Here is a 27,824-nt window from a genome sequence, read left to right as displayed (position 1 = left end):
CTTTAATCCCAGCACTTGGGAGGCAGAGGCAAGCTGATCTCTGTGAGTTTGAGGCCAGCCTGGTCTACCTAGTGAGTTCCAGGACAGCTGGAACTATAGGGAGACCCTGTCTCAAAAAAAGATCCCCCCAAAAGAAAAGCTGTTTTCTGGTTAGTATATTGGTATTTATGTAGCCGAAGTGAATTGCTTTTCACATTCTAATACCTGACAGAAGCAACATCAGGGAGGAAAGGACTTATTTGGGGTCACTGTTTAGGCTGTCACAGTGAGAGAAGCGTGGTGGAGAGGCTTCCTTCATGACTGTAGGAGCTTGCAGGAGAATTCTCATCGTGGAGGAACAAAAAGCACAGAGTGGATGGAGCAGGATCAGGACCAGGCTATAACTTCAAAGACATGCGCCTAGTAATCTACTTCCATATGTAAGCTGCACTTCCTGAAGGTTCCACAGCCTCCCAAAATAGCACCACCAGTTGGGGACCAGCCTTCAAATTTTGAGCCAGTAGGAATATTTTACATAAAAACCGTAACAATGAGAAACGAACCCTCTTTTCCCTGCTTGTACTTTTGGAGTTGGTCGGCTGGTTTTTGAGGTAAAAATCAGTATACAGTAAAAATGCAAAGGTTTTAAAAGTTTTGACTATTGACAGTTTTTCCTGGTTTTAAAAGCCGTGGTGGCACACGCCTTTAATCCCCGCACTTGGGAGGCAGAGGCAGGCGGATCTCTGAGTTCAAGGCCAGCCTGGTCTACACAGTGAGTTCCAGGACAGCTGGGGCTACAGGGAGACCCTGTCTCAAAAAGACGAAAAAAACCACTGAGATTAGAAGTTGTTTGAGGCAGCTGAGTCAGTTGATAAAAGTACTTGCTATGCAAGCATAAAGTCCTGAGTTATACCCCCAGAACCCATGTTTGAAAAAAAAAAAAAAGTCAGGCATGGTGGTAGGGAGAAGTAGGAGGTAGATTGGAGAGAGGGAAGGAGAGAGGAGAGTAAATAAATTAGTTAACTAATTAAAGATGCTGCTAATCATATGCATTCTTAAGGTCATTCGCCCTGCTCTGTGATTTTGTAATTTTCAATCTGTTTTGTTTAATCTGGAACCTGCCTTTGAGTCCAGCTTAGAGCCCAGTTAAATAGTCTAAATAGATCAGTGATTCTTCATTGCCACAGTCTTTGCCTCAGTCAGAGTAGTAGCTGTTATTCCACTCTGGTTTTGGTAATGTAGAGCCAAATTTTTAAAAGGAATTGTGGGGCTGGAGCAATAGCTCAGTGGTTAAGAGCACTAGCTACTCTTGCAGAGGACCTCAGTTTGGTTCACAGCATCCATATGGTAGCTAACAAACACCTATAACACCAGTTCTGGGGGATCTGACGCCCTCTTGTGGTTTCTGCAGACATTGCATGCATGTGGTATACTCACCTACATGTAGACAAAACATTCAAACACATAAAATAAAAATAATAAAAAGTAGGGGCTGGAGAGATGGCTCAGTGGTTAAGGCACTTGACTGCTCTTCCAGAGGACCTGGGTTTGATTCCCAACCACCCACATGGCGGCTATGAACCGTCCTTAACTCCAGTTCTGAGGGAATTCGAAGCCCTCTGACCTCCACGGTATTGCATGACACAGGTGCACTCACATACATGCAGACAATCCTCTCGTACATATAAAATTAAAAAATAATGAAAGAAAACATTAAAAATAAATAAATTAATTAATAAATAAAAAGTAAAAGGGAATTAAGCCAGGTGTGGTTTTGCAGTCCTGTAGTTCCAGTACTCTGGATGCTGAGGTGGAAGGATTGAAAGTTTAAGGCCAGCTTGAGTAAAATAATGAGGGAGGGAGGGAGGGAGGAAGGAGGAGAAAGGAAGGAGGGCGAGGGAGAGAGAAAGAAAAGGAGAAGGAAGGAAAGAAGGAAGAAAAGGGAAGGGAGGGAGGGAAGGGAAGGAAGGAGTAGAAGCCATAGTGTGCTTCTGCTCGTGTCCTGTTTGCTAATGCCCATTGGCTATAGCAAGCCATGTGGCCAGCCTGGAGTCACTGAGAAAAGAATTACACCAGGGCCTGGGCCACCATCAGAGTAGTAAGCAGAGCTCTGAAGTTTTATCACCAGTGTAAAGGGTCCATGTTGTTCTGCAGATGGTGACAAATTGTCATTTCTGGAGGTTACTTTCATAAAGAAGTCACTAGATCTCTGCCATCATTCTGATAGTCTTACCTTCTAGAAACTTGGGCCACTTTCATAAAGAAGTCACTAGATCGTTCCTGATAGTCATGCCATCTAGAAACTTGGGCCACATCAGGTTTTTGCATTCTTGTCCTATAATACTGTAAAACTGGAGAATTATGGCAGATGTCTGATCCTCAGGTGGCCTCTTTGATATTGTGACTTTGAAGCCTGTCAATCTGCCATCCTAGTCAAGCTGTGTATGTGTTGTACAGGTCCTGGAGTGGGCTCAGGAGAAGCGGAAGCTGAGTGTGTTACATATCCATGGGGTCTACACTAACCCTAGTGGCATTGTCCTCCATCCAGCTGGATATCAGAATGTCCTCAGAAACACTGAAGTTATGGTGAGTAGTGCTGATGTAGGTGAGCTCAGGAACCTCTTCCTGAAGACATCCTGAGCATGCTATAGGTCCTAAAGGAGGAACATTTTCTTTCATTAATCAAAAAAATTAAAAAGTTAGACCCTGTTTCTTTTGTCTCTTAGCTCATGGGTGTCTGAGCCTTCCTAGGCAATGCAGCACTGGCTTCAGGTATTAGATCATAGGGTCTTCATTTGTGCTTGATGAACAGCCAGTGGACAGCACAGTACTCCCTCATGGGCATTATCTTACATATAAAGAATACATCAGTCCTCCACTTCATCGTTTGGTTTCTTTGGTCTTTTTTTGTTTCTGGTTTTGTTTTTGTTTTTTTGAGACAACTAGTTTGGAGCTCACTATGTAGACAAGGCTGGCATCACTCTCACAGAGATCTGCCTGCCTCTGCCTCCCAGGTATTGGGATTAAAGGTGTGTGCCACCACCTGTTTGGTTTCTTACTAACACTTATGTCCAAAATACTTCAGGCTGCTTTTTAAAAATCAGCTACAAATATAAAAAGATTAGACTTTTATTCACACTTAACTACTTAGTTGGAAAATTGGGGGGGAAAGTGATTAGTTTTGTAAATGAAGATTTTCTTCTTTGAATTGGCTGATCTTTGGGGTTGAAGTTTTGGACTTGTTCACATGTACATGTTTAAACCAGAAACACTTCTTGGTCTGGGACATTTAGCAGAATCCACTGGCCCCCAGCTTGGTGCCAACTGTTTCATGATTGCATCACATAGAATCTTTACAGGGCAGAGCCAGAGAAAGACCAGAAAATATGATGCTTTCTGAAGAATAAAGGAATTTATCCTTCCCTGACATCTGCTGTTACTGTATTCATTTCTGATACTGAGTGTTCCTTTAGGTAAAGTCATTTCTGATGTTTTTATATTTCTGTATTACATTTTAGCATATATGCACACATAAATGCATATACAACAATATTTTAAGTAATCAAGACTTTCTTTGGGCATATTTAATGATGGAATTATCTTTTTAGTTTGTAAGGCAAAGAAAAGGGCAAATGTGGGGGCTGAGGCAATGACTCAGTGGGTAAAGCATTTATTACACAAGTATGAACACCTTGGTTCTACCCCCAATACTGTTTAAATACCAGGACAGTGGCACACATCTATAATCCTAGCACTCAGGAGGTAGAGACAGGGTATCCTAAAGACTAGCTAGCTAGTTAAACTAGCTGAATCTCTGAGCTCTGAGTTCAAGTGAGAGACCCTGCCTCAGTATATAAAGTGGAAAGCAATTGAGAAAGACACCCAAGATTAACCTCTGGCTTCCACATGCATGTGTGCCCCCATGCGTACACATGCATGCATATCACACACACTTAAAAAAACAAATAATAATTAAAAACTGGCAAATTTGGTCCAAAAGGTCTTAAAGTATAAGATATATCAAAGATCCACTGGCTCTTGAATTACCTCTAAGAGCATAAATCTTAAAAAATAAAACTACAAGAGCAGTAGACCAGTGCCAATGATGTGAAACCAATTAGAGACCCCACAGAAGACTGGCAAGGTGGCACAGTGGGAAAAGGCACTTGGCATGCAAGCCTGGCAACCTGAGTTCAATGAACCCTTTACGTGAAAAGAGAGAATGGACAGACTTGACAAACTTGTTTACTGACTTCTTCACATGCTTCGTGGCACACATACCCATGAGCACATCATGTACACACACATACTAATTTTTTTTTAAAACCTGGTCTCTAGTCCTAGTTAGCCTGGAACTTGCTGTGTAGAGCAGACTGGCCTAGAACTCAGATATCACCTGCCTCTACCGCCTGAGTTCTGGGATTAAAAGTGTGTATCACCATACCTGGCAATCTCTGTTTTTTTTGTTTTTTTTTTTTTTTGTTGTTGTTGTTTTAGCTTTATTTTTGTTTTATATGTATGAGTGTATTACCTGCATGTGTCTAAGTGCACCCATGTCATGCAATGCCCATGGAGGTCAGAAGAGGGCATTTGATTCCCGTGGAACTGGAGTTATAGACGGTTGTTAGCTGCCATGTAAGTGCTGAGAAAAAAAAAAAACAAAAAAAACCCCAGTCTTATGCAAGAACAGCCAATGTTCTTAACCACTGAGCCTGCATTCCCCCCACCCCCTTTTTTTTTAAGAACCTTATCTCTCAAAGTGTTATTTAACTGTGGTGAGTCACCTGTCCTCTTGTTCAGGGAGGCCATGGAGACCCCACCAGATGGACTTGAACCAGTGTGCAGTCTACAAAGAGGAGGGTCAACACATAGGGAACATTTCCTCCATGCTTCTAAGTGAAGCTAGCCACAGTCAAGGAGGACCTTTGACTTGTCTTCACATAGATGGTACTGATAAAAGAAAGGAGCCAGTGACTCTTCCCAAGCCCATGTAACCCCTGAGGAACAAATCCTCAAACAACCTTAAGAGTAAAAATAAATTGGTTTATTTGGGTCAACTGTATGATCTTAAACACCCAAAAGGAAAGTATAACCAAAGATTAAAGTGATCAGTATATTTCTTTAAGAGTCCATGTGTATACAAGAAACAATGCCAGACAGGAGAAGATACCTTCCTTTGAGTTGTTGGCCAGGGTATCCCAGGAGACTCCCAGACAGTAACCCAGTATAGAACTGGGAAAATGAACAGCAGGCCCCAGTCTTACCTAAAGGAATGTTGGCAACTGATTGCTGCTAGATGAGGAGGAGCCGATCTTCCTAAAACAAGGGACTCTAGATAGGCTGACTAGACTCAGAGGAGGGACTTGCACTGGGGAACGACTGGGGGCACTGATAACACAGTGGACAGTAACAAGGATGATGGTATATGGGCTCCAGTGGCGGGAGGGGGAAGGCTATGGGAGGGTGCCATTTGTGATGCAGGTATAAAGATGAATGAGATTGTTTGGGATGTTCTGTATGAAATACACACAAAAAAATTTTTTTTAAGTCACTGAAAAAAAAAAGAAGAGAAAAGAAAAGGAGCACTGGAGAGATGCTCAGCGGTTAAGAGCACTGACTGCTCTTGCAGAGGACCCAAGTTGACTCCCAGCACCCACATGGGTGATTAACAACAGTCTATAACTCCACTTCCAGGGGATCTGACACCCTGTTCTGAACTCCATGGGCATTGCATGACACAGGTGCACTTTCATACATGCAGACAATGCACTCATACACGTAAAATAAAAATAATAAAATATTTTTTAAAAAAGGAATAATACTTCTTATACAACTTTTGTAAGCATTTTTGTAGTACGTTTTTGCTCCCTCATAACATGAGCAGCCTAATCTTTAAGTAAAGATTACCTTGACCCAGTAGCCATGGCAATTGAGGTGAACAGAGCAAAGGTAGCTAGATCTACGATTATGGCAAAGGAACTACTGACACTCCAGTAAAAGCGGGGAGGGTCCAGTTGCAGGAACCTTACCTGGGATGCTAGCTATTGCTACACTTGCCCCATTCCCAGTGATTGGAAGATACTTACAAGAAGTGTAAGTTAAACTGAAAGGGGAACTGCATTCAGTTTTGATGAGGTTGTCATCCATGATCAGGTAATGTCCATGCTTCCATAAGTAACTTCTCACTATGCTCTAAGTAAGCCCAAAAAATTCATTGGTTCATAGAAAAGGGGGGGGGGGACAGAAAGAGAACCTTCAAAAGAATGTCAGGTAAAGATAAAATTTCAGAACAAGCATCAAGTTGTAGTAATAATCAGGAGATCAAACTCTTGTATCCTTCATGTGATGTCATCTTTCCCCTCTTAAATCTTGGTCAGTTAGTCATCACAGCCTGCTATGTAGCAGTTATGTTTGAACTATTGACCTTTTTGCTTTAGCCATGTCTTCAGTGTCATTAATATGTTGTTTCTTTCCCTTTAAGAGAGAGATTCAGAAACTCTATGAAAACAAGTCATTCCTTTTCTTGGGTTGTGGCTGGACAGTAGATGACACCACTTTCCAGGCCCTGTTCCTAGAGGCTGTCAAGCATAAATCTGACCTGGAACATTTCATGCTGGTTCGGAGAGGAGATGTAGATGAGTTCCAGAAGCTTCGAGAAAACATGCTAGACAAGGGGATTAAGGTCATCTCCTATGGAAATGACTATGCTGATCTTCCCGAATATTTCAAACGACTGACATGTGAGATCTCTACAAGGGGCAGATCAGGTAAGGTGAAGAGGGGGTGGTGCAGACAGCAACAGTCCTTTGGCTTTTTGTGTTTGTGATGGATAAAATCACTACCAACATGAGGAATGTGTGGTGCCTGACCAGATTTGTGAAGAGGAGGGGAGGGCAGAGGGGGGAAGTGTCAGGTCTTCAGGTTAGACTAAGCTATGATTAGATAATCAGATAATGGGCATAAGACTTGGTCTTGCAATTCATTATATACACAGGAACAACAACAACAAAAAAAGCACATAAAGATGCTTAGCTTTGGCCAGCGAGATAGCTGAGCAGGTAAAAGCCCTTAGCACTCAAGCCTGACTACCTGAGTTAGCTCTCCTGAACCACTTGTGGAAGAGAGCCTGCTCCCAAAAATTGTCCTCTGACCTCCACACATGCGTCTCACCCACACATACATGTCACATACACACTTTTTTTTTAATGGCGGGGGCTAGAGAGATGGCTCAGTGATTAAGAGCACTGAGAGGACTTCCAGAGAGGACTCAAGTTCACACTCACATCAGGTGACTCAGATAATTCCAGTTCCTGGGGCACCCACATTCAAGTGGCATGCACTTATATTTCAAATCTTTTAAAAAACTTTTTTAAAGGTGGCTTAGCTTCAGGTAAGATGCAATTAGAATTCAGATTTCAAAATAGAAACAGTCACTCAGCTTTGGTAAAAATTTGACCCAGAAATTCTACCAGTATAATTTATCCTAGAAGAAAGTTCTCCTAAGGAAATATTTGGGTGATTGTGTGGTATGCACCTATAATCTGAGCACTCAGGCTAAGGCAGGAGAATCAAAGTTCAAGGCCAGCCTGGGCCACATAGCAGGTTCCAGGCCAGCCTGAGCAACGTAGATAAACCTGATCTCAGACCAAAGAAAGATACCTAGTGTGAAAATAACCTGTGCTGTATATAAAATGGCAAAAGATTAGAAGGTGGGCATCTAAAATGTCCTAATCAGGGCCTGGAAAGATGGCTCAGCAGTTAAGCATACTGGCTGCTCTTGCAGAGGACCCAAGTGTGAGTCCCAGAACCTACATAGTAGCTAACCACCATCCTTGACTCCAGTTCCAGGGGAATCTCATGTCCTCTTCTGACCTCCATGGGCATTTTATGATACAGGTGCACTTACACATAGGCAGGCAATACACATAAAATAAATTTATTTTATTATTGGTCTTTTTTTGAGACAGGTTCTCCCTATAGCACCAGCTGGCCTCGAATTCACTATGTAGACCAAGCTGAAAATAATTTTTTTTTCGTCTTTTTGAGACAGGGTCTTCCTGTAGCCCCAGCTGTCCTGGAACTTACTATGTAGACCAGGCTGGCCTTGAACTCACAGAGATCCACCTGCCTCTGCCTCCCAAGTGCTGGGATTAAAGGTGTGCGCCACCATGCCTGGCCAAAAATAAATTTTAAAAATAAAATAAAATGTCCTCATCGGTAATAGAGACTATAAATACACCAGCATTTATTAAGTGATGAACTACAATGAATCCATAAGATGATGTGAGACTGAGGATGCTGTGGCATGTGCCTATAATCCTAGCACTCAGGAAACTGAGGCAATTGGGTGGAAAGTCTGAGGACAGCCTAGGTTATATAGTGAGACACTGTCTCAAATGTAGAGGGGGGGAAAAATGCCAAAGACATGAGCAGGAGAAACAACACATTTGCAAATAGCACATGATCTAATAAATATAAAATTGTAGGTAGATTGTGTCTGGAGAAGTATCTTGGAATGATGCTTACTAAATTTGCTTTATTCAGTAGTACTTAAGCTGTGTTCAGCCTTCTATTTTGGGTTTTAATTTAATTTGTATTTATTCTGTGTATGTGAGTATATTGCCCAAATGTGTGTAAGTGTACCTGTGTCATTCAGTGCTCAAAGAGGTCAGAAGAAAGTGTTGGATTCCCCTGGAACTGGAGTTAGGATAGTTGCTGTGAGTGCTGGAAATCAAACCCTGATCTTCTGAAAGAGCAGCCAGTGCTCTTAACCACTGAGCCATCTCTCTAGTCCCTATTTATTTTTCTGAAGTAGAATCTCATTATAAAGCCCAGATTGGCCTGAACTCATAAGCTTCCCACTTCCTGACTGTTGGAATTACAGGCCATCATGTTTGGCTTTATAGGGTTTTTTTGTTGTTATTGTCATTGTTTTTCACATTTTATTTATTCTGTGTGTACATAAGCTCATGGAGGGTGGGAGTGGAGGAGCTGTGTGTGGACTCAGTGGACAACCTGAAAGTCAGTTCTCTCTTCCACCTTTGTAGATTCTAGGGATTAAACTTGGGTAGTAAGGCTTAGCAGCAGGTGCCTATCCCACTGAGCTATTTCACTGGCCCTGCTTGCAGCTTTTAGGTGCATGCTGGGGATTTGAACTCAGGTCCTCTTGTTTTCACAGCAAGCACATTTACCCACTGAGCCATCTTCCCAGTCAGTTTATTGTTTGTGCAGTGCTGAAGATTGAGCCTAGGGCCTCTTGTGTGGCAAACATTTTTATGCAAGCTAAATAGAAGAATGCTTTTTAAAAACTTCACATTGAGGGGCTAGAGAGATGGCTGAGTGGTTAAGAGCACTGACTGCTCTTGCAGAGGACCCGGGTTTGATGTCCAGCACCCAGATGGCGGCTACAAACCATCCTCAAATTCCAGAGGAATCCAAAGCCCTCTTCTGACCTCCACAGCATTGCACGATATGGGTGCACTCACATACACAGGCAATACACTCATACACATAAAATAAAAATGATAAAATAAAAAAGGGGGGGGGCTGGAGAGATGGCTCAACAGTTAAGAGTACTGACTGCTCTTGCAGAGGACCCGGATTCAATTTCCAACACCTACATGGTGGCTACAAGCCGTCCTTAACTCCAGAGGAATCCGAAGCCCTCCTCTGACCTCTGCACATTGCACGACATGGGTGCACTCACATACATGCAGGCAATACACTCATACACATGAAAATAAAAATAATATTTTTTTTAAAAAAACTTCACATTGAAGTGGATGTGGTGCATTCCTATACTCCCAACTATTAGAAGGCTGAATAGGAAACATGGCTCTGTCCCATGGGTTCAGGATCTCAGAGCAACATAGCAAGACCTCAGCTTTAAAATAAAATGTAAATGCCAGATGTGGTGGTGCACGCCTTTAGTCCCAGCACTTTGGAGGCAGAGGCTGGCGGATCTCTGTGAAATTGAGGCCAGCCTGGTCTACATAATGAGTGCCAGGCCAGCTGAGGCCACAGGGAGACCCTGGCTCAAAAAGACTAAATAAATAAATAAATGTAAAAAAAATGTTTTTAACCTGAAAATAAATTACAAATAAATAAATAGTAAATAAAAGTGGATGAAGCCAGTTCCAGGGTGTCCTAGTTTGTTTCTCCATTTCTGTGGCAAAACACTTTGACCACTACCAACGTGGGGAAGAAAGGGTTTATTTATCTTACATCTCCTGGGTCACAGTTCATCACTGAGAGAGGCCACAATAGGAACTCAGGGCAGGAACCTGGAGACAGGAGCTGGAGCACAGGCCATAGAGGAACACTGCTTACTGGCCTGCTCCCCAGTACCTGCTCAGCCTGCTTTCTTATGCAACACAGGCCCACCTGCCCAGGGGTAGCACCACCCACAGTGGCCTGGGCCCTCCCACATCACTCAGCAATCAAGAAGATGCCTCACAGACATGGCCATAGGCCAGTCCTATGGAGACAGTTCCCCAATTGAGGCTCCCTCAACCCAGGTGTGTCAAGTTGACAATAAAGCTATCCAGCACACAGGATATAGCCATTCTGACTCACCTATCTAGTTCTAAAGAAATTTTCCTGCTGTTGGTCACAGTCTATATTGCTGAACCTGGGACTTTTGTTGGTTGGTTGGTTTTGTTTATGCTTTTTTGAGACATGATGTCTCTATCCCATGTTAGCCTCAAATTCTCAGTCCTGTCTCAGCCTCTCAGGTTACTGGAATTGTAAACATACATCATCATGCTCTATTTGCAGAAATTCAGACTTTCTAGAGTGGGTTTCCTTGGTTATCAAGTCATTCTGTTTATTTTTGAATCAAGAATTTTCTGTACAGCTATGGGGCTCTTGAAATAATATGTTGGGTAATTTCAAATCTAGCAGGGTACTTTTATATGCATTTCATTTTGAGATGAGTCAAGCTTTTCATCACGTATTATGCTTTTGAGTCAGTAGATACAAGATAAAAGGAAATCAAGGGGTGCTAGAGGGATGGCTCAGTGTTAAGACTGCTCTTGCAGAGGACCCAGATTCAGTTTCCAGTACCCATGTGGCAGCTAACAACTGTCTAACTCCAGGTCCAGGGGATCCTATGCCACTTAAGTACATGCAGGCAAAACACTCATACACATAAAAAATCATTTTTTTAAAAATTTTTGTTATTTTATATGTATTGCCTGCATGTAAGTGTACCTATGTCATACAGTGCCTGTGGAAGTCAGAAGAGGGTATCCGATCCCTTGGAACTGCAGTTGCAGGCTGTTTGTTAGCTGCCATGTAGGTGCTAGGAAACAAACCTGAGTCCTCTGCAAGAGCAGCCATTGCTCTTAACTGCTAAGCAATCTCTCCAGTTCCCAAAATGCCTTAGTCATACCATGTGCCCTTAAATACCTTAAGTTTTCATTTCTGCCTTTAAGTTTTAGCTCTTCCAAGGTCTGCCTTTACCCAAGATGGCTATGGGTAAAGGCATTTACCACCAAGCTTAAGGAGCCGAGTTCTAACCCACACAGTGGAAAGAGAGAACCAACTTGTCCTGACCTCCACACATGCACCCCTTCCTAAGACATACACACACAAAATGTCTTTTTAAAAAATTTCACTTTTCCGTCTAATGCCTAATACTGTTATTCTTAGCAGGGATGCCGAGAGAAGGCCAGCTAAATGGTTCATCTGCAACACACAGTGAAATAAGAGGTACACTAATTCCTATTGTGTTTTGTCAGTGAGAAAATTTCCCAAAACTTAAGACTGTGGAAAATCATGATGTACCTCTCCACCTATTTGAAGATTCTTAAGAGTCTGCTTTCTGGGGCCTGGTGTGGTGTCACACGCCTTTAATCCCAGCACTTGGGAGGCAGAGGCAGGCAGATCCCTGTGAGTTCAAGGCTAGCCTGGTCTTCATAGCGAGTTCCAGGTCAGCTGGGGCTACAGGGAGACCCTGTCTCAAAAAGACCCCAAAAGAAAGTTTGCTTTCTGAAGAGTTGGGGCTGACTGGTGCCCTGCAGCTTTTAGATGCGTGAAACTTGTTTTGTGAAACTTCCTTTCATTCTTCTTTCTCTTCATAGGCTGTAGTACCTGAATGAGCTGGAGAAACTACCACCATCAGACCATGCTGTAAGGCCTTCCTGTGCAGTGTTTAAAAAGCAAACTTAACAAGAACTCAGCACAGCTCCCAGGAGTACCCAGAAGCTGAAGTTTGGGGTAGAATAGGGGTGGCAGTGTTCCACCTTTCCCTTCATGCCGGCTGTTTCTTGATACTCTGCTGACTGGTCCAGTTTAATAGCCAGTGACATCAGGACTCAGTGCAGCCCCCACCTACCCCACAGGCTGGACATGCTTGTGTCCACAGAGCAGACCTATGTGATGGCTCTGGCTCTGGCTGCAGCTCTGCAGAAGGACTTGGGGAACTATAAGTCATGGGGTCAGTGGGCTCTTGTTGCAGTTTTGTACTCTACTTGGTTTTTCAATTAAGCTTAACGGTTTTTTTAAAACATGACTCGAAGCTCTAGTTTTCTAGATCTTTTACAGTGTACAGTATTTTACATAACTGAGCTGTATTAAAAGCTTGTTCATTTACTTGACAGGGCCCTGGCTCTTTGAAGAGTCACTGTAGAAACTAAACCACCTAATTTTAAGTCTAAACAGTCTTTCACCTTAGGGTGATTACATTCTCAGGACAACCATTCACCCAATTCCTCAGCACTACCAGTTCCTGCTTTGCCCTTCCTACCCTGAGAAAGCTCTAAAACTAGTGTGTTTAGTTTAAAATCCTATATAAAGTAAGTTACGGAACAGAGGCAGTTTATTTATGAAATTTATTTTCTTATATAAATTATGTATTTCTCTGGGCAGACAGCCTTCACCTTATTGCACTAATAACACATCTGTAATACCAAACTACAGGACAAGTCTTTAACAAGAGATTTGTATTCTTCAACATAGCACTTGTCTACCAGGCACTGTAGAAGAGGATGAGGAAAAGCCAGGGACCTGCTCAGGAGGCCAGGAATGGGCTGGGGCATGGGACAACAGATACCCTTCTGACTGTTGGTTTTCTCCCAGGAAGTTGAACATGCAAAGCTTACATCTGGATTCTGGGAGCTGGGAGGAGTTGGAAGGCTGAGAAGTCCAATGTGACACTGCAGCTTAGCTCCCTTTGTTTTAAGGGAAGAGTGGGGTTCACCTTTCATTTTGTAACAAGGCCTAGCTGATGCTTTGGGGCAATAATAGGGCAAGGGTCATCATCAGATTTAGAACTAGCAGCAATTAAGAATGGGCCACAGTGAGGTGGCTATCATCCTGGCACCAGGGACTTGAAAGCTATGTACTCTAGAGAGGTGCCATTCAAGACTCAGAGCTGGCTCTGGAAGTCTCTTACACAGTGGAGCTGGGAGTTCAAACTGCTCCTTAATTCAGGTGGTTCTTGATCACACTAATTAGCAATACTTAGGTGTTGGGTCTTCCAACCATTGGTCAAAGCTACAAGACTTAAGTCTGTAGGCAGAGTGAAGGGGATGCCTGAGTAAAAAGAGGGAGGCTCCTGTTGATAAGGGAGGGTCATTAGGCAGTGATTGTAACATGATTAGGTCCTCCTTGCAGAAGGAGGTGGGGCTGAACATGGAGTAGAGTTAGGAGGGGCTGCAAATCCCCAGAGCTCCCCTCACTCTGCTTTTTTATTACACTGAAGATAAAGTTGCTCACATACTCTACAGCACATTCTTGACAGGGAACGGGGGCTTAGGGCAAGCAACGATTTGGTATTAGGCAAGAGCCATGTTAAGCCTTCATGAGGGCAGCCACCACGGCCTTGGCGTTGAGACTGCGAAGGTCACAGTAGGTCTGGCCAGTGCCCACAAAGACGATGGGTTTGCTTGTGATATATGTCATAGAAATAGCAGCTCCCACCTGAAGCAGAGAAAGAGGGTGGTAAATCAGCTCAAGCCCCCTTTATAAGGAAAGACTTTTAGTGAAAAGAAGCCCATGCCTCCTTCCAGTCTCAGGATCCTGCCATCCACCTTTTACCTTGTCATCAATGGTGTCAAACTTGGTAAGAACAATGCCATCAATGAGCCGAGGTGTTTGAGCCATAGAATGGTCAGCCAAGGCTCTGTTGAATTTGACCTGGAAGGGGAAAAGTTGACATAAGAGCACATCTAATTTACCAAAGTTTAAGAGTGAAGGGAACTAGGCCCAAGCCCTCACCAGCTGGTCCACGGCTTCATTGCCAACCAAGGCCTCCCCAACAAACAGCACCAAGTCAGGTGTATTGACAGTAATGAGTTTTGCCAGGGCAGTCATCAGAGGGGCATTGTCTTGCATTCGGCCAGCTGTGTCCACCAGCACCACATCAAAGCCTTGGTTACGTGCTGGAGAGAGAAAAACAGTCAGTGCTCACTGCCTACTTCTCAAGATGTCCTACTCTGGCTATGTGAAAAGCCACCCAACTGTCACTTGTGTTTGCTGCCAGCTTCTCAAGATGTCCTAATCTAGCTATGTGAAAAGCCTATCTTGTTTACTTACCCAGGCTCTGGATTTGGTTACAAGGTATAATATGAGGAAAAACATGTCCTATTCTTGGCTACCACCAAAAATGTTCTGGGAAAGAACGGAAATAGGATAAAGGTGACCACATTTAGGTCTATGGTAAGAATATGCTAGCTTGCTATAAACATTAACCATTACCACCCAAAAGCAGAACACCCTGACTTTTACTGAGTGTTAAGTTAACAGTAGTGTGAATCTGATTGCAAATTCCTAGGGACTACAAGGAGGAAAAGGCCCCACACTCCACTCCCCATGCACTGTACCAAAGGCAATGGCTTCCATGGCAATGCCAGCAGCATCCTTGCCATAGCCCTTTTCAAATAACTGCACCATCGTGCGGCCATCATGCTTCTCAGGAGGGTGTAGGGCTGTCAGACGCCGGGTGTGTGTACGAAGCTGCTCAACAGCCCCAGCACGGAAAGTATCACAGGCAGCAATGAGAACACTGAAGCCATTCTCTAAAAGCCAGAAGGAAATCTGCAGAACAGTTAAGAAAACCGTTACCTAGCACCAAGATCCTGAAATACAGAAAGTTACAGGCAGCAGGCTAGAGAGCTGTGCTGACCTTGGCAAGATTAGTAGATTTCCCCACTCCGTTAACACCACAGAAGGTGACAACATAAGGGCGCTGGCGACGCTGAGCATCCATGATATCCCGGAGCATGTCTACACGACGCTGTGGCTGCAGAATCTGTACCAGGGACTCCTGTAGCGCTTGCTTGACTGTGGAAGTCACCGCTTACAAGGGAGATGGAGGGACACAGTGATGAAACCAAACACTGTATTAAAAAATACCCAACATCTTTTGGAGCTAAGGGAACTGAGACCATACTAGGTTCTTTTCCAGGAATTCAGACTATATTGTTCTAAGCACTTTAATAAAAGTATTGACTCATTTAATCGCCCTAATCCAAATAAAGTCCTAAAATCTAGGTTACATAATAGAGGCTTAGAAATTAAGGAGTTTGCCAAACGGCACATACCCAAGAGGAATGATAGTCTGAGTGTTTCACCTCTGGCATGCATATGCACTTCGTGACTTAAGGAGATACTTACTGCTAAAGGTCCCCATCACTTTCCCTTCCAACTTGTTGGCAACAGAGTCACAGAGTTGGACAGCAATATCTGCAGCCACATTCTTAGCTGAGAAGAGGACAAGTGTGAGTACTTTAAGGTTCAGCTCAGAAAGTAGATTCTGTTCCTAATCACCTCTACTCCACAAACACAAGTTAACCTATTGTCCTCAGATCTTACCAATGAGATGATCGCGCATCTTGTCCAGCACAGATTCCATGTCTTCACGACTCAAATTCTTGGAACCCACAAGGCCCTTCAGCATCCCAAACATGCCACCCAGAGTCCCTTTGGTAGCACTACAAGCACAGAAGATAACAAATACACATAAAGCCAACAGGCAGGAGGTATATATGGTTCATCAATTCTGCAGCCATCCACGCCACCTTCCATCTGAAATCCCCCTCTACCTAAGTTTAGTGGAGTTTTGAGTGGTCCCTTCATCATCTGAGCTGCTGCAATCCAGATCTTGAAGCTGCCCCCCAGGCCCAGTTCCTCGAATCTGGATGACATGGGGAAAGGAAGGAGGTGGGATCAGGAACATTGCTATGTCTGATTTGGAGAAACTAAGTGTAGTTTATACTCTCAAATTCTGGTATATTTTTCAACTCTCTAGTAATCTTTATTCTGGCTGTATGCCTCTTACCAAATTGATGTCCTCAGACAGGGCAGCCTCCGGGGTTCCGTTGGTGGTGGGAGTACTATAATCCAAGACTTCCTTGTTAGCACAGCCACCTAGTTCCCACACCCGAGGTGCTTTTTTGCCTTTCTCCTTTGGAACATCTGACTTTGTGGACTTGCTGTGTGACAAAGGGTTAGGGTAGAAAAGAACTAAGCCAAGCACAGCTCCCTGGCCCCCAACACAACTCTGTAACAGTCACCAGAGAGAAGTGATAAAAGATTGCTCACCTGGATTTGTCCAGACCCTTCCCGTGCTTCTGAATGAACTCCTCTCGCTTCCTTCGTATCAGCTCCTCTTTGGAAAGTTCTCCATTCTCAGACCCCAGTGGGAGACCTAACTTTTCTGCAGGGGCTGTTTTGCTGGTAGCCAAAGGGCCATCAGAACCTGTTACGAGAAACATCACTGGAGAGAAACCCAGATTCTGGCCAACCAGACAATTCTTAAGACTTCTTCCAAATTCTTAAGAGCAAACTTTTGAACCAAATACCTTGGAAATCAACAAGGCCTGGGGACAATAGAAAGGTGAGCATTTGAGCTGAAGGACACAAGCAGTAGCAAAAGGAGCCCCTCATACTTCTCCACCACATTAACACTTTTCACACCCCAGCATGTTCAAAAAGCCTAAACAAACCTTCCTTTTTGGCTCCCTTTTTTTTGCTGTTTTTTGCTTTTTCTTTGGGCTTTTCCCCCCGTGTTTCAATCATTGATCTCACAGGTTTCTTGGCCTTTTCAGAATCTTCAAATTTCTTCATGGTAGTGGGAGCACGGATCTTACTGCTCTCCTCTGCTTCACTAGAGAGAAAAGAGAATGACTGATCTTTCTGCCCATGTAGGAGGGGGAAAGAGTCCCAACTCAACAGGGGCCCACATAAAAAAAACAACCAGAAATGAACCAAAAATTGTGACTGCTTTGAACCCCTAAGTTACTACCCTTGAGCCACCTTAGAGAGCTCATTGAGCCATGGAAATTGATTTTAAAGAGAAGTTTCTCACCGAAGAAGCCGCAGGAAGTCATTTTGGAAATCAAAAGTGCCATTCAATAAACTTAAAGCACTTTGTTGTTGGATCTCTGTGCGGTACTTGTCCCGAAACAGCCGGTGCACATCGTCTATTAATTTGTCTACGTAGGTCAGTGTTAGGATCTTCTGAAACCCAACCTGTTTAAGGGAGGAAACAGAGCCAATAGATCTGCTTACATGTCAGCCCAGAATGGAAGGTGGCCAGCTCAACCCAGGCTTCCAGAGATAGGCTCAGCCAGCTGGCAGTTTTCCTATCCTGAGAGGTAGCCAAGCTTTCTACCTTACCCAGAAGTTGCTTTCTTTTTCCCCTCCACCTTCCTACTTTTTTCTCTATTTCATCACACAGTGCAATTAATCTGGGTTCTTAATGGGGACTGTTAAGAACATAACTTGGCTTTCTAACATACCCAAACTTACCACAAACACCAGCTCAAACTGGTTGTCCAATTTATACTTGAGTGTGAGGGCCTCATGAGTAAAGGAGTTGTTACCTCCCCGTTCCTAGAAAAAGAGCATGTCTCAAGGTTCAGGCTATCCACAACAGAACCAAACTTTGTACTACGTTTGGGGAAGAACCAGATATTCACGCCTATCCTCGGGGCAATGGGGCGCTGAGACATTTTTCTCTACTACCCTATCGTCAAGAATAGGAGACACCCAAGTTGGGGGAAGGGGGAATGTTGAGAGGGAAGGCGAGACATCTGACAGCCCAAAGGGTAACAGTCACACATTAACAATTGGATCTACTCTCAAGTGTGCATCATTTAGTGTTTCTAAGAGGCGTTCTCCCATCCACAGCCTCACCCAGACGCAACACAAGAGAAAGTCAAGCTGCTTGGGGTAAGTGGAAAAAGGCTGGTGAAGTCTCTGGGCTATGACTAGAGTCCCAGATACGGGGGCGGGGGGGGGGGCAAAGTTTTGGGGTAGTCAGATGCGGCCGGAGGAAGTCGAGTCTGGGTGGCCAGTGAGCGGCCAATCTGAGGACTGGGCAGAAGGCGCGGGATGACGGGGGTGGGGTGGGGTGGGGCACAGACTGGGTCAGAGGAGAACCCGGAGTTCTGCCCTGCGGGGTGGTACCTGCAGCAGTACGGAACGAATCAATGCGTTCACGGGCCCGGTGCACGAGTCGCTCACGCCCTGGAAGCACCAGAGCACAAGCCCGCCCTTGGAGAAGATGGTGAAGAAGTCGAGCATGGCGGCAGCGGGAGAGGTCTTGGGGCCGAGGCCGGCACCGGGAACTCGGGCCGCGACCGCCGCCGCTTCCTGCTGCGCCAAGCGCGGGACACGTCACACCAGCGGGCCCGGAAACCAGCTCAGCCGCACTTCCGCTCCGAGCCTCCAGGGTCCCGCCCCTCTCCGCCGAGGGCGCGTGGGATGACGTGACGCAAATCTGACCAATGGTGGCCGTGAGCGAGGCTTCCTATAGCTTGGAGGGGGTGGGGTCTGCGGGCCGATCGGCGCACTCGGGTGAATGCCCTGTGGCGCGGGCCGATGACCACGCTGGGGCTGGACGTCCGCTAGTTCTGAAAGGAGCCGGCCTGCGAAGTACCATGTTTCGGAGAGTGTTGCAGCTGGGCTTGGGCCCGGGCCTCTTGACCCGAGGGCTAAGCACGCGTAGAGGAGTCTCTACTCTGGGTAAAGCAGAGGGTATACTGTAGTGGTTCTGTGCTGCCTACAGTCTACACATATGCGACCTTCAAGGTTCAGCCCCTGGCTCATGCTGGCAGGACAACGAGTCGGCTGGGGGAAGGGGCAAGCTTACCTACCAGAGGTTATAGAGACCAGGCAGGTGTATAAATCCGAAGGATGCACTTTTCAAGGCACAAATCTCGTTGTTTGCTGGTGGTAATGCATATTCTGGATATAGGACCACTTAGAGGTGCCATGCTTTAAAAAGCTCTACAGGATGGAGTATACCCGGAACTCCTGTTCCGCAGGCCTAGGATACCTTAGTGGAGATAACCATGTAGTTGAATATCTGAAGCTGGGACTCAGGACTGAGGGAAGACTGAAGGAGCTAAATATGTGAGCCACCTAGCTTAGAGAGTCGAGAGTGTAATTTTAGGAAATTGAATCTTTCAGTGGTAGGCGTGATGCATGGTAGTGGAGATTGGTACAGAGATCAAACAGCAAAGTGGTGACAGTACTGCTGCATGTGAGTTGATTTTATGAGAAAGGATGACAGTGGGGACTTGTCAACTCAGCCCACCTTTTCCTGTGCGCATCCTCCCAGCCCACCACCACCACCACGTAGAAAGAAATAAATCCCTCTAATTGTAACTCTGTCCCACAGACTGGGATGCAAAAGTGTCCGAGTTTAAGAAGAAGATCGAGTGCATTCTGCCTGGAAAACCCTGGGAAACACAACTGTATGACACCAGCCACCTGCCCCCAGAACAGTCAGATGTGGTTATTATAGGGGGTGGGATCTTTGGCCTGTCAGTGGCCTTTTGGCTGAAGAAGCTGGAAAAGAAACAAGATGCCATTCGGGTGCTGGTGGTGGACCAAGACCACACGGTGAGGTCTGGGATAGGGCAAAATTATGAATGGAGCAGTAAAGATGACTCATATTGTTGAGGATGCTAGGTGTAAGGGAAGAAAAGGAGAGAGAAAACTCAATTTTTTGAGGTCTAAAGCTGTGCATGGACCTTGAATTGAATAGTCCCAGGTTCTTTCTTGCTCAAACCAAGAGCTTTGGCAATAAGAATTTTTTTTTTTTTTTTTTTTTTTTTGAGACAGGATCTCCCTATAGCCCCAGCGGGCCTGGAACTCACTATGTAGACCAGGCTGGCCTTGAACTCACAGAGATCCACCTTCCTCTGCTTCCCAAGTGCTGGGACTAAAGATGGGCGCCAATGTGCCCCGCTGACAATAAGAATTTTTGTTTTGTTAGTAGGAATTTACTTCTCTATCTTTTTGAAGACAAGATACCACTATGTAGCCTAGGCTGGCTTTGAACTCTGCATGCTCCTGGCTTCAGCTTCCTAAGAGTTGAGATTACAAGTGTGCTCCATCACATTTGCCTGGGCTTTTGGTTTTGCAAACAGATTCTACAGTGTTGATTCTTTCCACATTTGAAAGTCTGTCTGAGACAGCCTGTATTCAGCTGTATTTTTTTTTTTTTTTTGAGACAGTCTATGTTATGTAGCCCTGACTGGCCTGGAACTTGCTATGTAGATCACTCTGGCCTACTCAGAGATCCAACTGCCTTTGCTTCTTAAGTGCTGAGATCAAAGGCATGTGCCACCCCATCTGACAGCAGGCTACTTATTAATGCAAACAGCTGTCTCTACCTTCTTTTAGGCTCCCATGATTTCTGAGGTTTCCACACATGGGTTGTTCTTGTTTGATATTGGCAACTAGCTGAAAATCCTCTATCTTGGTAATATCCTTTTTTTTTTTTTTTTTTTTTTTTTTTTGAGTAAGGGTCTCCATGTAAGCCCCAGCTAGCCTAGAACTCACTATGTAGACCAGACTAGTGTTGATCTCAGAGATCTTCCTGCCTCTGCCTCCTGAATGCTGGGATTAAAGACATGCACCACCACACCCAGCTTTTGGGTTTCTAGGCTATTACTACTTTGTTCCAGTGTGTCCAACACTATGAAGATGCTTGAGCCTCTGCTTAGTTCATCTGCCACTGATGATTTAAAGCACTGTTTATCTTTTTAAGCTACAGGTTGACTTACATGCAGGTTCATCCACCCTTCCTCCCCTTACATTATAAATTGAGAAAAGGGATTCCCTTTTAACTTTAGATGTAATACTGACAGCTTCCTTTGCAGGATTCCATTCACAGGGCAGCTTGCTGGTCTGCCTCAATTTTTCTTGTCTTTTCTCAGTATTCACAGGCCTCCTCCGCAGGGCTTTCTGTGGGTGGGATTTGGCAGCAGTTCTCCATGCCTGAGAATGTACGGCTTTCCCTATTTTCAGTCGAGTTTCTACGGAACATCAATGTATGTACAGTGAGATTTGGTTGGGATGGAGGGGTGCTAAAGTGGTGACTTCTTTAACAAAGAGAGGAATAGTCTAGCTGGCAAAGGGAACTAGGGAGGGGAGTGGTTGAAGCAACAAGGCTCTGGGACCCTTGACTCTTTTAGCGTTAGTGCCTAGAGAAGGGCTTCTCCTGATTTGGGGCACTGATGCTAGGAGCCTTACGGATGGAGAAGACCAGGAAGGCTCCCCTTTACCTCAGCCTCCTTAGAGAGCAGCTTTCCTTTGCACACAGGAGTACCTGGCCGTGGTGGATGCCCCTCCTGTGGACCTCCGGTTCAACCCCTCAGGATGTCTCTTGCTAGCTTCAGAAAAGGATGCTGCTGCCTTGGAGAACAATGTAAAAATACAAAGGTGGGTGCTCAGTGCTGCCCTCAGCTGCTTCTTGACTTTACCTATTTAGGGAGCTCCTGCACTAAATTAGGAGTGGGGAAGCTAGACAAGTACCTTGTCTCTAGGAGCTCACTATCGGGAAAGATGTGCACATGCAAACCTTCAGTGCCTTGTGGTAAATGCTGTAACCCAGACTTGGACAGAAAATGGTTCCTGCATTGGCCAGTTTCTAAGAACCACCTAGGGTACATCCCAGACTAACAAACCAGAATCTTTAGGGAGTGGCCTACTGACTGGGCTTCTAACAAGAATCCTAATTTAGGGGCTGGAGAAATAGCTCAGTAGTTAAGAGCACTGGCTGCTCTTGCAGAGGACCCAGGTTCTGTTCCCAGCACCTATATTGTGGCTAACAACTGTCTATAGCTCCAGTTCCAGGAGACCTGACATCCTCTTCTGGCCTCTGCAGGCATTGCAAATACATGTTTCACTTACATATACCAGACAAAATACTCATTTAAAAAAAAAAAAAAATTTAAAAACTTTTGAAAAAGTAAAATAAAGACTCCTAAGTTAGAGGTCAGCAAACTTCTTTCTGTAAAGGGCCAGACAGTAAATCTTTTTGGCTCTGCTTGCCAGTCAATGTCTGTTACAACCAGTTAGCTCCACTGTTAACAGCACAAAAGCAGCTGTAGATAGAATACAAATAATTGAGTGTAGCTCATTTACGAAACAGGCAACAGCCAGGCATGGTGGCGCATGCCTTTACCACTCAGGAGGCAAAAGCAGGTGGATCTCTGTGAGTTCAAGGCCAACCTAGTCTACCTAGTGAGTTCCAGGCCAGTGGGGGCTACAGGCAATAGGTTGGCTTTGGCAACCATTGCCTCTATGAACCTCATAATCAATCAAAAGTGGACATCTTTGTGATACATTATGGCACAGGCTCTCTTTAACGCCCTACAAATCACACTAATGACAGCAGGTCATATCCTAAATGTTTACAGATGCTGCCTCATTTAATCAGAACATCCCATTTCACATGTGGGGATATAAGGCAAGAAGACCTAGGAAAGGATGACATGACACTCTTGACTCATTTTAAACCAGGCACTGGCTCATAGGTGTGTTAGTACCTGCATTCTCCTGCATATGGGGACAGTGTTCCAGAGGAAATAGTTGTGTTAAGGGACAGGATTGTATATTTTACAGGAGTGAAGAGAACATAGTTCCCCATCATTGTCATGAAAGGAGACAGAGTAGGTACAGGGTAAGAAGGAGATGAGAGTACTAAAGGGGGGATGAGGGTAGAGGGAAGGAAAGAGGGCTCACATGCTAAAGAGCCTTCACATTCAGCAGTGAGGAAAAACGGGGCCATTTGGGGCAGTGAAGTGTCATCAGTGAGCTGGAAATTTCCTCTCATGGAGTCAGGGTTCATGTTCCTCCCCTCTGAATTCCTCACGCCTTAAGACATTAACTCAGATGCACACATTTCTCTCAGGCAGGAAGGGGCCAAGGTTTGCCTGATGTCTCCTGAGCAGCTACAGAACAAGTTTCCCTGGGTAAACACAGAGGGAGTGGCTCTGGCTTCTTATGGTAAGGCTCACCTGTAGAGTGGACAGCTTTTTCCTGAAGTTGGGGATTGAAGGGTTCCTTGGGTTGGAAGTCGCAGTGTGCCACCTCCACACTTTGCTCCTGAGCAGCAAGGCCTGTCCCAGACCATACTACTGGGCCTTCAGCGTGATTGGACTCCAGTACAGTTAGTCACGATGCCCTCTGCTTATAAAGCCCTATAAAAAATGTTGGCATGAGGGGAAGAAATAGAGTAGGACAGGAGGGGTCCAATGCTTCATGAGTTCTCTTTTTCCTCATCTTAGGGATGGAGAACGAAGGTTGGTTTGACGCCTGGTCTCTGCTCCAGGGCCTTCGTCGCAAGGTCCGGTCAATGGGTGTTCTTTTCTGCCAAGGAGAAGTGACACGTGAGTCTTGAGGCCTCATTCTGTCTGCCTGTGTCCTCTTGCAGCCAGGGCAAGGCCTAAACCAGGCCTTATGTTCTTGCTCACATGCTCAAACAGGTTGGTGTGAGAGGCCGTCCCCTTTGAGGGACTACTACTAGGCATCCCAACTCTCCTCACTAGGCCGCTTTGTGACTTGTGACCTACATCATATTTCCAGAGTTACCATGTTCCTGTATGGTAAAGTTCATTATTTTCCTGATGTCTGCTAACTTGAGTATCTGTAGGAAATCATCCTTCCCATTTTCTTAAGAAACCAGTGGGCAGGGCTGGAAAGATGGCTCAGCAGTTAAGAGCACTGGCTGCTCTTGCAGAGGATGAGGGTTTGGTTCCCAGCATCCACATGGTGGCTAACAACAATCTGTAACTCTAGTTCCAGGATCCAACGTGCTCTCCTGGCCTCTGTAGGCATTGCATACATGGGTAGACTTAATATACATGCAGGCAAAACTCATACACATAAAATAAAAATAAATAATTTTTTTAAAAGAAAAAACAGTGGGCAAAAGAAAAAAGAAAACCAGTGCAGTTAAGTGGGACCAGGGATGTAGCTTAGCTGATAAGAGTGTTTACCTAACATACACAAAGCCATAAGTTCCATCCTCAGTACCAAATAAGCTGGGCACAGTATATGCCTTTAATCTCAGTACTTGGGAGGTGTGGAGGCAGGAGAATCAGCAGTTCAAGGTCATCCTCAGCTACAGCCTGGGATACATGAGACCTAGTCTTCAAAAGAAACTAGTGGGCTCCCCATTTCCCTCAAGACTTTGTGTATGTGGTAGTGATAGGGGACTCTGGGGATGGAACTCAGGGCCTCATGCTTGCTAAGCATATGCTCTACCACTGAGCTTCCCCTTCCTGAAGGGCTTATTTATTTCTTTCCTATAGGTTTCATCACTTCATCTAGCTGTGTGGAGGGGCCAAATGGGGAAGAGATGGTCTTGAAAAGGATCCACAAACTCCATGTAAGTCCCTCATCCGAGTGTGCTTCCCACTACATTGGAGGGGAAGAAGGGTGATAACTGCCCTAATTTTGGTCTTCTGCCTGCTTCCTGGTACTGGTTACATTAGGTTGAGGAGGAAATAGACCTCATGGTGTCCATTGTGTGGCCCCAGCACTCTCTCCCCTTACCCTTTGGTTCCTGTAGGTGAAGATGGACAAAAGCCTAGAGTATCAGCCTGTGGAATGTGCCATAGTGATCAATGCTGCAGGAGCCTGGTCTGGACATATTGCAAAGCTGGCTGGTATTGGGAAAGGTCCACCTGGCACCCTGCAGGGCACCAAGCTACCTGTGGAGCCAAGGAAAAGGTAGCTTCCTTCAGGGCAGCTAAGGAGGTTGGTGAGAGAGAGAAATGATTTTTAAAAGTGGTGTGTGTGCATGGGGTGGAAGGGGGCAGAGGGCTGATGATGGATACTTCTGAAATATTCCAACTCCCCTGATTATGGCAGGTATGTGTATTTATGGCACTGCCCCCAGGGACCAGGCCTGGAGACACCATTGGTTGCAGACACCAGTGGAGTCTATTTTCGACGAGAAGGACTAGGCAGCAACTACCTAGGTGGCTGTAGTCCCACTGAGGTAAGTTAAGATGCTCAGAGACACAGATCAGTTGCCATTATAGAGGCAAGCCTGGGCCAGGCATGGTGGCACATACCTTTAATCCCAGCACTTGGGAGGCACAGGCAGGAGAATCTCTGTGAGTTCAAGGCCAGCCTGGTTTACATAGTGAGTTCCAGGCCAGGTGGGGCTACCGGGAGACCCTGTCTCAAAAAGACCAAAAATAAATTAATTTAAAAAAATAAATAGGGCGGGGCATGGTGGCGCATGCCTTTAATCCCAGCACTCAGGAGGCAGAGGCGGGTGGATCTCTGTGAGTTCGAAGCCATCCCGGTCTCCATAGCAAATCCACTCAAAAAGATAGATAATAAATAAATAAATTAATTAATTAATTAATTAAAATAAATAAAGAGGTAAGCCTTTTGGTAGCTCCCATATTGTGTCATTGAGGTTAGGATTGGTGTCCACTGAAGCGATTGGTTATAGGAATCAGTGAGTCTGGGTTTACCCTTGTATTCCAGGCAGTATCAGACTTGTCTCAATCTCTCACCCAGGAGGAAGAACCAGACCCAGCAAACCTAGAAGTGGACCATGATTTCTTCCAGAATAAGGTGTGGCCCCATTTGGCCCAGAGGGTGCCAGCTTTTCAGACTTTGAAGGTAACTGACAGAGAGTAATTGTTCCTGTTTGGGTTTAGGAATTGAATCCAAAATGGTTGATCCTAGAGCATCTTGGTCTCTTTGCCTGTTTACTGTCATATTCTCTCCGCCTCTCAACCGCTGAGCAATCTGTTGGGTCTATCCCATCCCATGAACCCCTCAGCAGCTGGCCCCCGACTAAGAGTGTGGGTTGAGCATGTTTGCAGCTTGGCCAGGAACCCCAGCATCTTGTGCACCCACAGGTTCAGAGTGCCTGGGCTGGCTATTATGACTACAATACTTTTGACCAGAATGGCGTGGTAGGCCCCCACCCTCTAGTTGTCAACATGTACTTTGCTACGGGCTTCAGTGGTCACGGGCTTCAGCATGCACTTGGTGTTGGACGAGCTGTGGCAGAAGTGGTACTGGAAGGTGAATTCAAGACCATCAACATGAGCCCCTTCCTCTTTACCCGCTTTTACTTGGAAGACAAGTTACAGGAGTACAATATCCTCTGAGCTGGAAGCTGTTCTCTGGGCCCCACAAGTACGGACATCACCCTTGTCTCACACAGGCTGGTCACTGCCTGAGTCTTCCCAGAACTGTGCCAGGGCTGCTTCCCCTTCCTCACTAACCTTCAGCCAGGCCATTCTGCCACCATGTAACTGAGCAGGAAATGAGGACAGACACTGGGACCCAAGGCCAATGGAAAATGATGGAGTGGGACCTAGGACTGATCTGTAGCCCAAGCTGATGGCACCACACAGGGCAGTCCAGCTGGCATCCTGAGGGTGGGACAAAGAACCAACCGGTCTCCTTCCTGGTGCTGATGGAAAGAAATGGGTCTCTGACCCTCTGGACAGAGCCCAGGCACAGAACATTCCGGCACAGCCTGGCCCAGATTAACTGATTTGTCTGTTAACCTATTCATCAATTAATATATGTGATTAACACCTTCACTCTGTTCTTCTGTTCTTTCTGATTTTCTTCTCAAAGCAGAAGCTTTTAAAGTTTCCTGCCCTTTAAAGAGGCCCTGCCCTCCTGGGAGCTTTGCTTAGAACCCTTGTGGGAGGCCTCTTATTTTTATGCTGGTGTCTGGTATTCCTGAGTGTCTGCAGGAACACTGGTTTGAGGGGGAGGAATGGGACCATTTGTCTAGTCAACCTTTATAAAGCTCCAACTCCTGACCACCAACATAGCCTGTGGTGGGATTCAAAGTGGCTTTCTGGCTAGATCACGGAATGAAAGGAGCCAAGGTCTGAAGAGCCACACTAAGGAGCTTGGATTTCATCTTGTCAGGTGCCCAGCCAAAGAGTTTTAAATAGTGAAGCAACATGATCAAATTTCCTTTTAGAAACTTTCTGCCTAAGGGTGCAGGCCAGTGATAGAGTAGCATGCAAATGGCCCTGGGTTTGATTTCCAGCACCAACATACAAGGAGTCCTGGAGGAGATCACCATGATTCACTTGTGGAGAACAGATTCAGATGTCAAGGCAAAAGGCAGGGAGGCCAAATGGAGGCTGTTGCAGTCCACATGGCAGAGACAACGGGTGCCTGGACAGTCATAATGGAAGGTATATGGATGGAGCCAGGCAGTGACAGTGGTGACATGAAATGGAGTCAGTAGCTCCCATGTTTCTGCCTGGACAGCTAAATGTGTATAACAAGTCCCTGGGAAAATTCCTCTTTCCTCCTAAAAAGTGGCCTTTGGAGAGTGAAAAGTAAAAGATAGAAATGGACATCACATATGGGAGGGGAGAGGAGAGATGGGCAAGCTAGAAGTTAAAACCTGTGTGGGGTTGGGAGAGCCAGTCCTGATGAGGTCAGCAGAAGAGGAAAAGACCATCTGAAGGCAGTGCTAAAAGACAGGATGGGACTTGCCAGGGACATAGTGGACAGGCTGAAGTAACCAGTGAGGTCAGACAACTGATTAACCCTGGATGGTACCTTCTCAGGTGCCCAAGTAGTAACCATTTCTT

General features: G+C 45.4%; 3 protein-coding genes across 4 annotated transcripts in view; 2 read left to right on the top strand and 1 right to left on the bottom strand.

Moving 5' to 3' along the window:
- Positions 1 to 13,512, top strand: part of Fam118b (family with sequence similarity 118 member B) — a 58,471-nt gene extending 44,959 nt beyond the window's left edge. The window contains exons 5-8 of one of the 2 annotated variants that reach the window (XM_008834703.2): positions 2,437 to 2,565; positions 6,461 to 6,746; positions 11,635 to 11,691; positions 12,063 to 13,512. In XM_008834703.2, coding sequence (XP_008832925.1) covers positions 2,437 to 2,565; positions 6,461 to 6,746; positions 11,635 to 11,691; positions 12,063 to 12,076 — 486 coding nt within the window. In that variant the 3' untranslated portion in view covers positions 12,077 to 13,512. Of the gene's footprint in view, positions 1 to 2,436; positions 2,566 to 6,460; positions 6,747 to 11,631; positions 11,692 to 12,062 lie in introns of both variants that reach the window. The other variant, XM_008834700.2, reaches the window with a different exon arrangement.
- On the bottom strand, positions 12,794 to 18,618 carry Srpra (SRP receptor subunit alpha). The gene is made up of 14 exons (XM_008834710.2): positions 18,394 to 18,618; positions 17,734 to 17,817; positions 17,291 to 17,454; positions 16,929 to 17,089; positions 16,525 to 16,681; positions 16,262 to 16,415; positions 16,026 to 16,117; positions 15,796 to 15,914; positions 15,598 to 15,684; positions 15,107 to 15,279; positions 14,805 to 15,018; positions 14,200 to 14,363; positions 14,020 to 14,118; positions 12,794 to 13,902 (listed from the first exon to the last, which is right to left on the bottom strand). Exons 1-14 carry the CDS (start codon positions 18,508 to 18,510, stop codon positions 13,774 to 13,776), a joined length of 1,914 nt encoding a protein of 637 aa, XP_008832932.1. The 5' UTR covers positions 18,511 to 18,618; the 3' UTR covers positions 12,794 to 13,773.
- A 71-nt stretch (positions 18,619 to 18,689) lies between these two features.
- Foxred1 (FAD dependent oxidoreductase domain containing 1) lies at positions 18,690 to 26,804 on the top strand. Its single transcript, XM_008834674.3, has 11 exons — positions 18,690 to 18,951; positions 19,610 to 19,833; positions 21,156 to 21,269; positions 21,542 to 21,660; positions 23,135 to 23,229; positions 23,511 to 23,612; positions 24,537 to 24,613; positions 24,797 to 24,957; positions 25,099 to 25,228; positions 25,762 to 25,866; positions 26,109 to 26,804. The coding sequence occupies exons 1-11, from the start codon at positions 18,714 to 18,716 to the stop codon at positions 26,361 to 26,363; spliced, it is 1,620 nt and encodes a 539-aa protein (XP_008832896.2). The 5' UTR covers positions 18,690 to 18,713; the 3' UTR covers positions 26,364 to 26,804.
- Positions 26,805 to 27,824: the final 1,020 nt, after the last annotated feature.

This window comes from Nannospalax galili, unplaced genomic scaffold (assembly GCF_000622305.1).
Source record: "Nannospalax galili isolate Female #2095 unplaced genomic scaffold, S.galili_v1.0 scaffold690, whole genome shotgun sequence".
Lineage (NCBI taxonomy): Eukaryota > Metazoa > Chordata > Mammalia > Rodentia > Spalacidae > Nannospalax > Nannospalax galili.
This window is presented reverse-complemented; position numbering and strand designations above follow the sequence as displayed.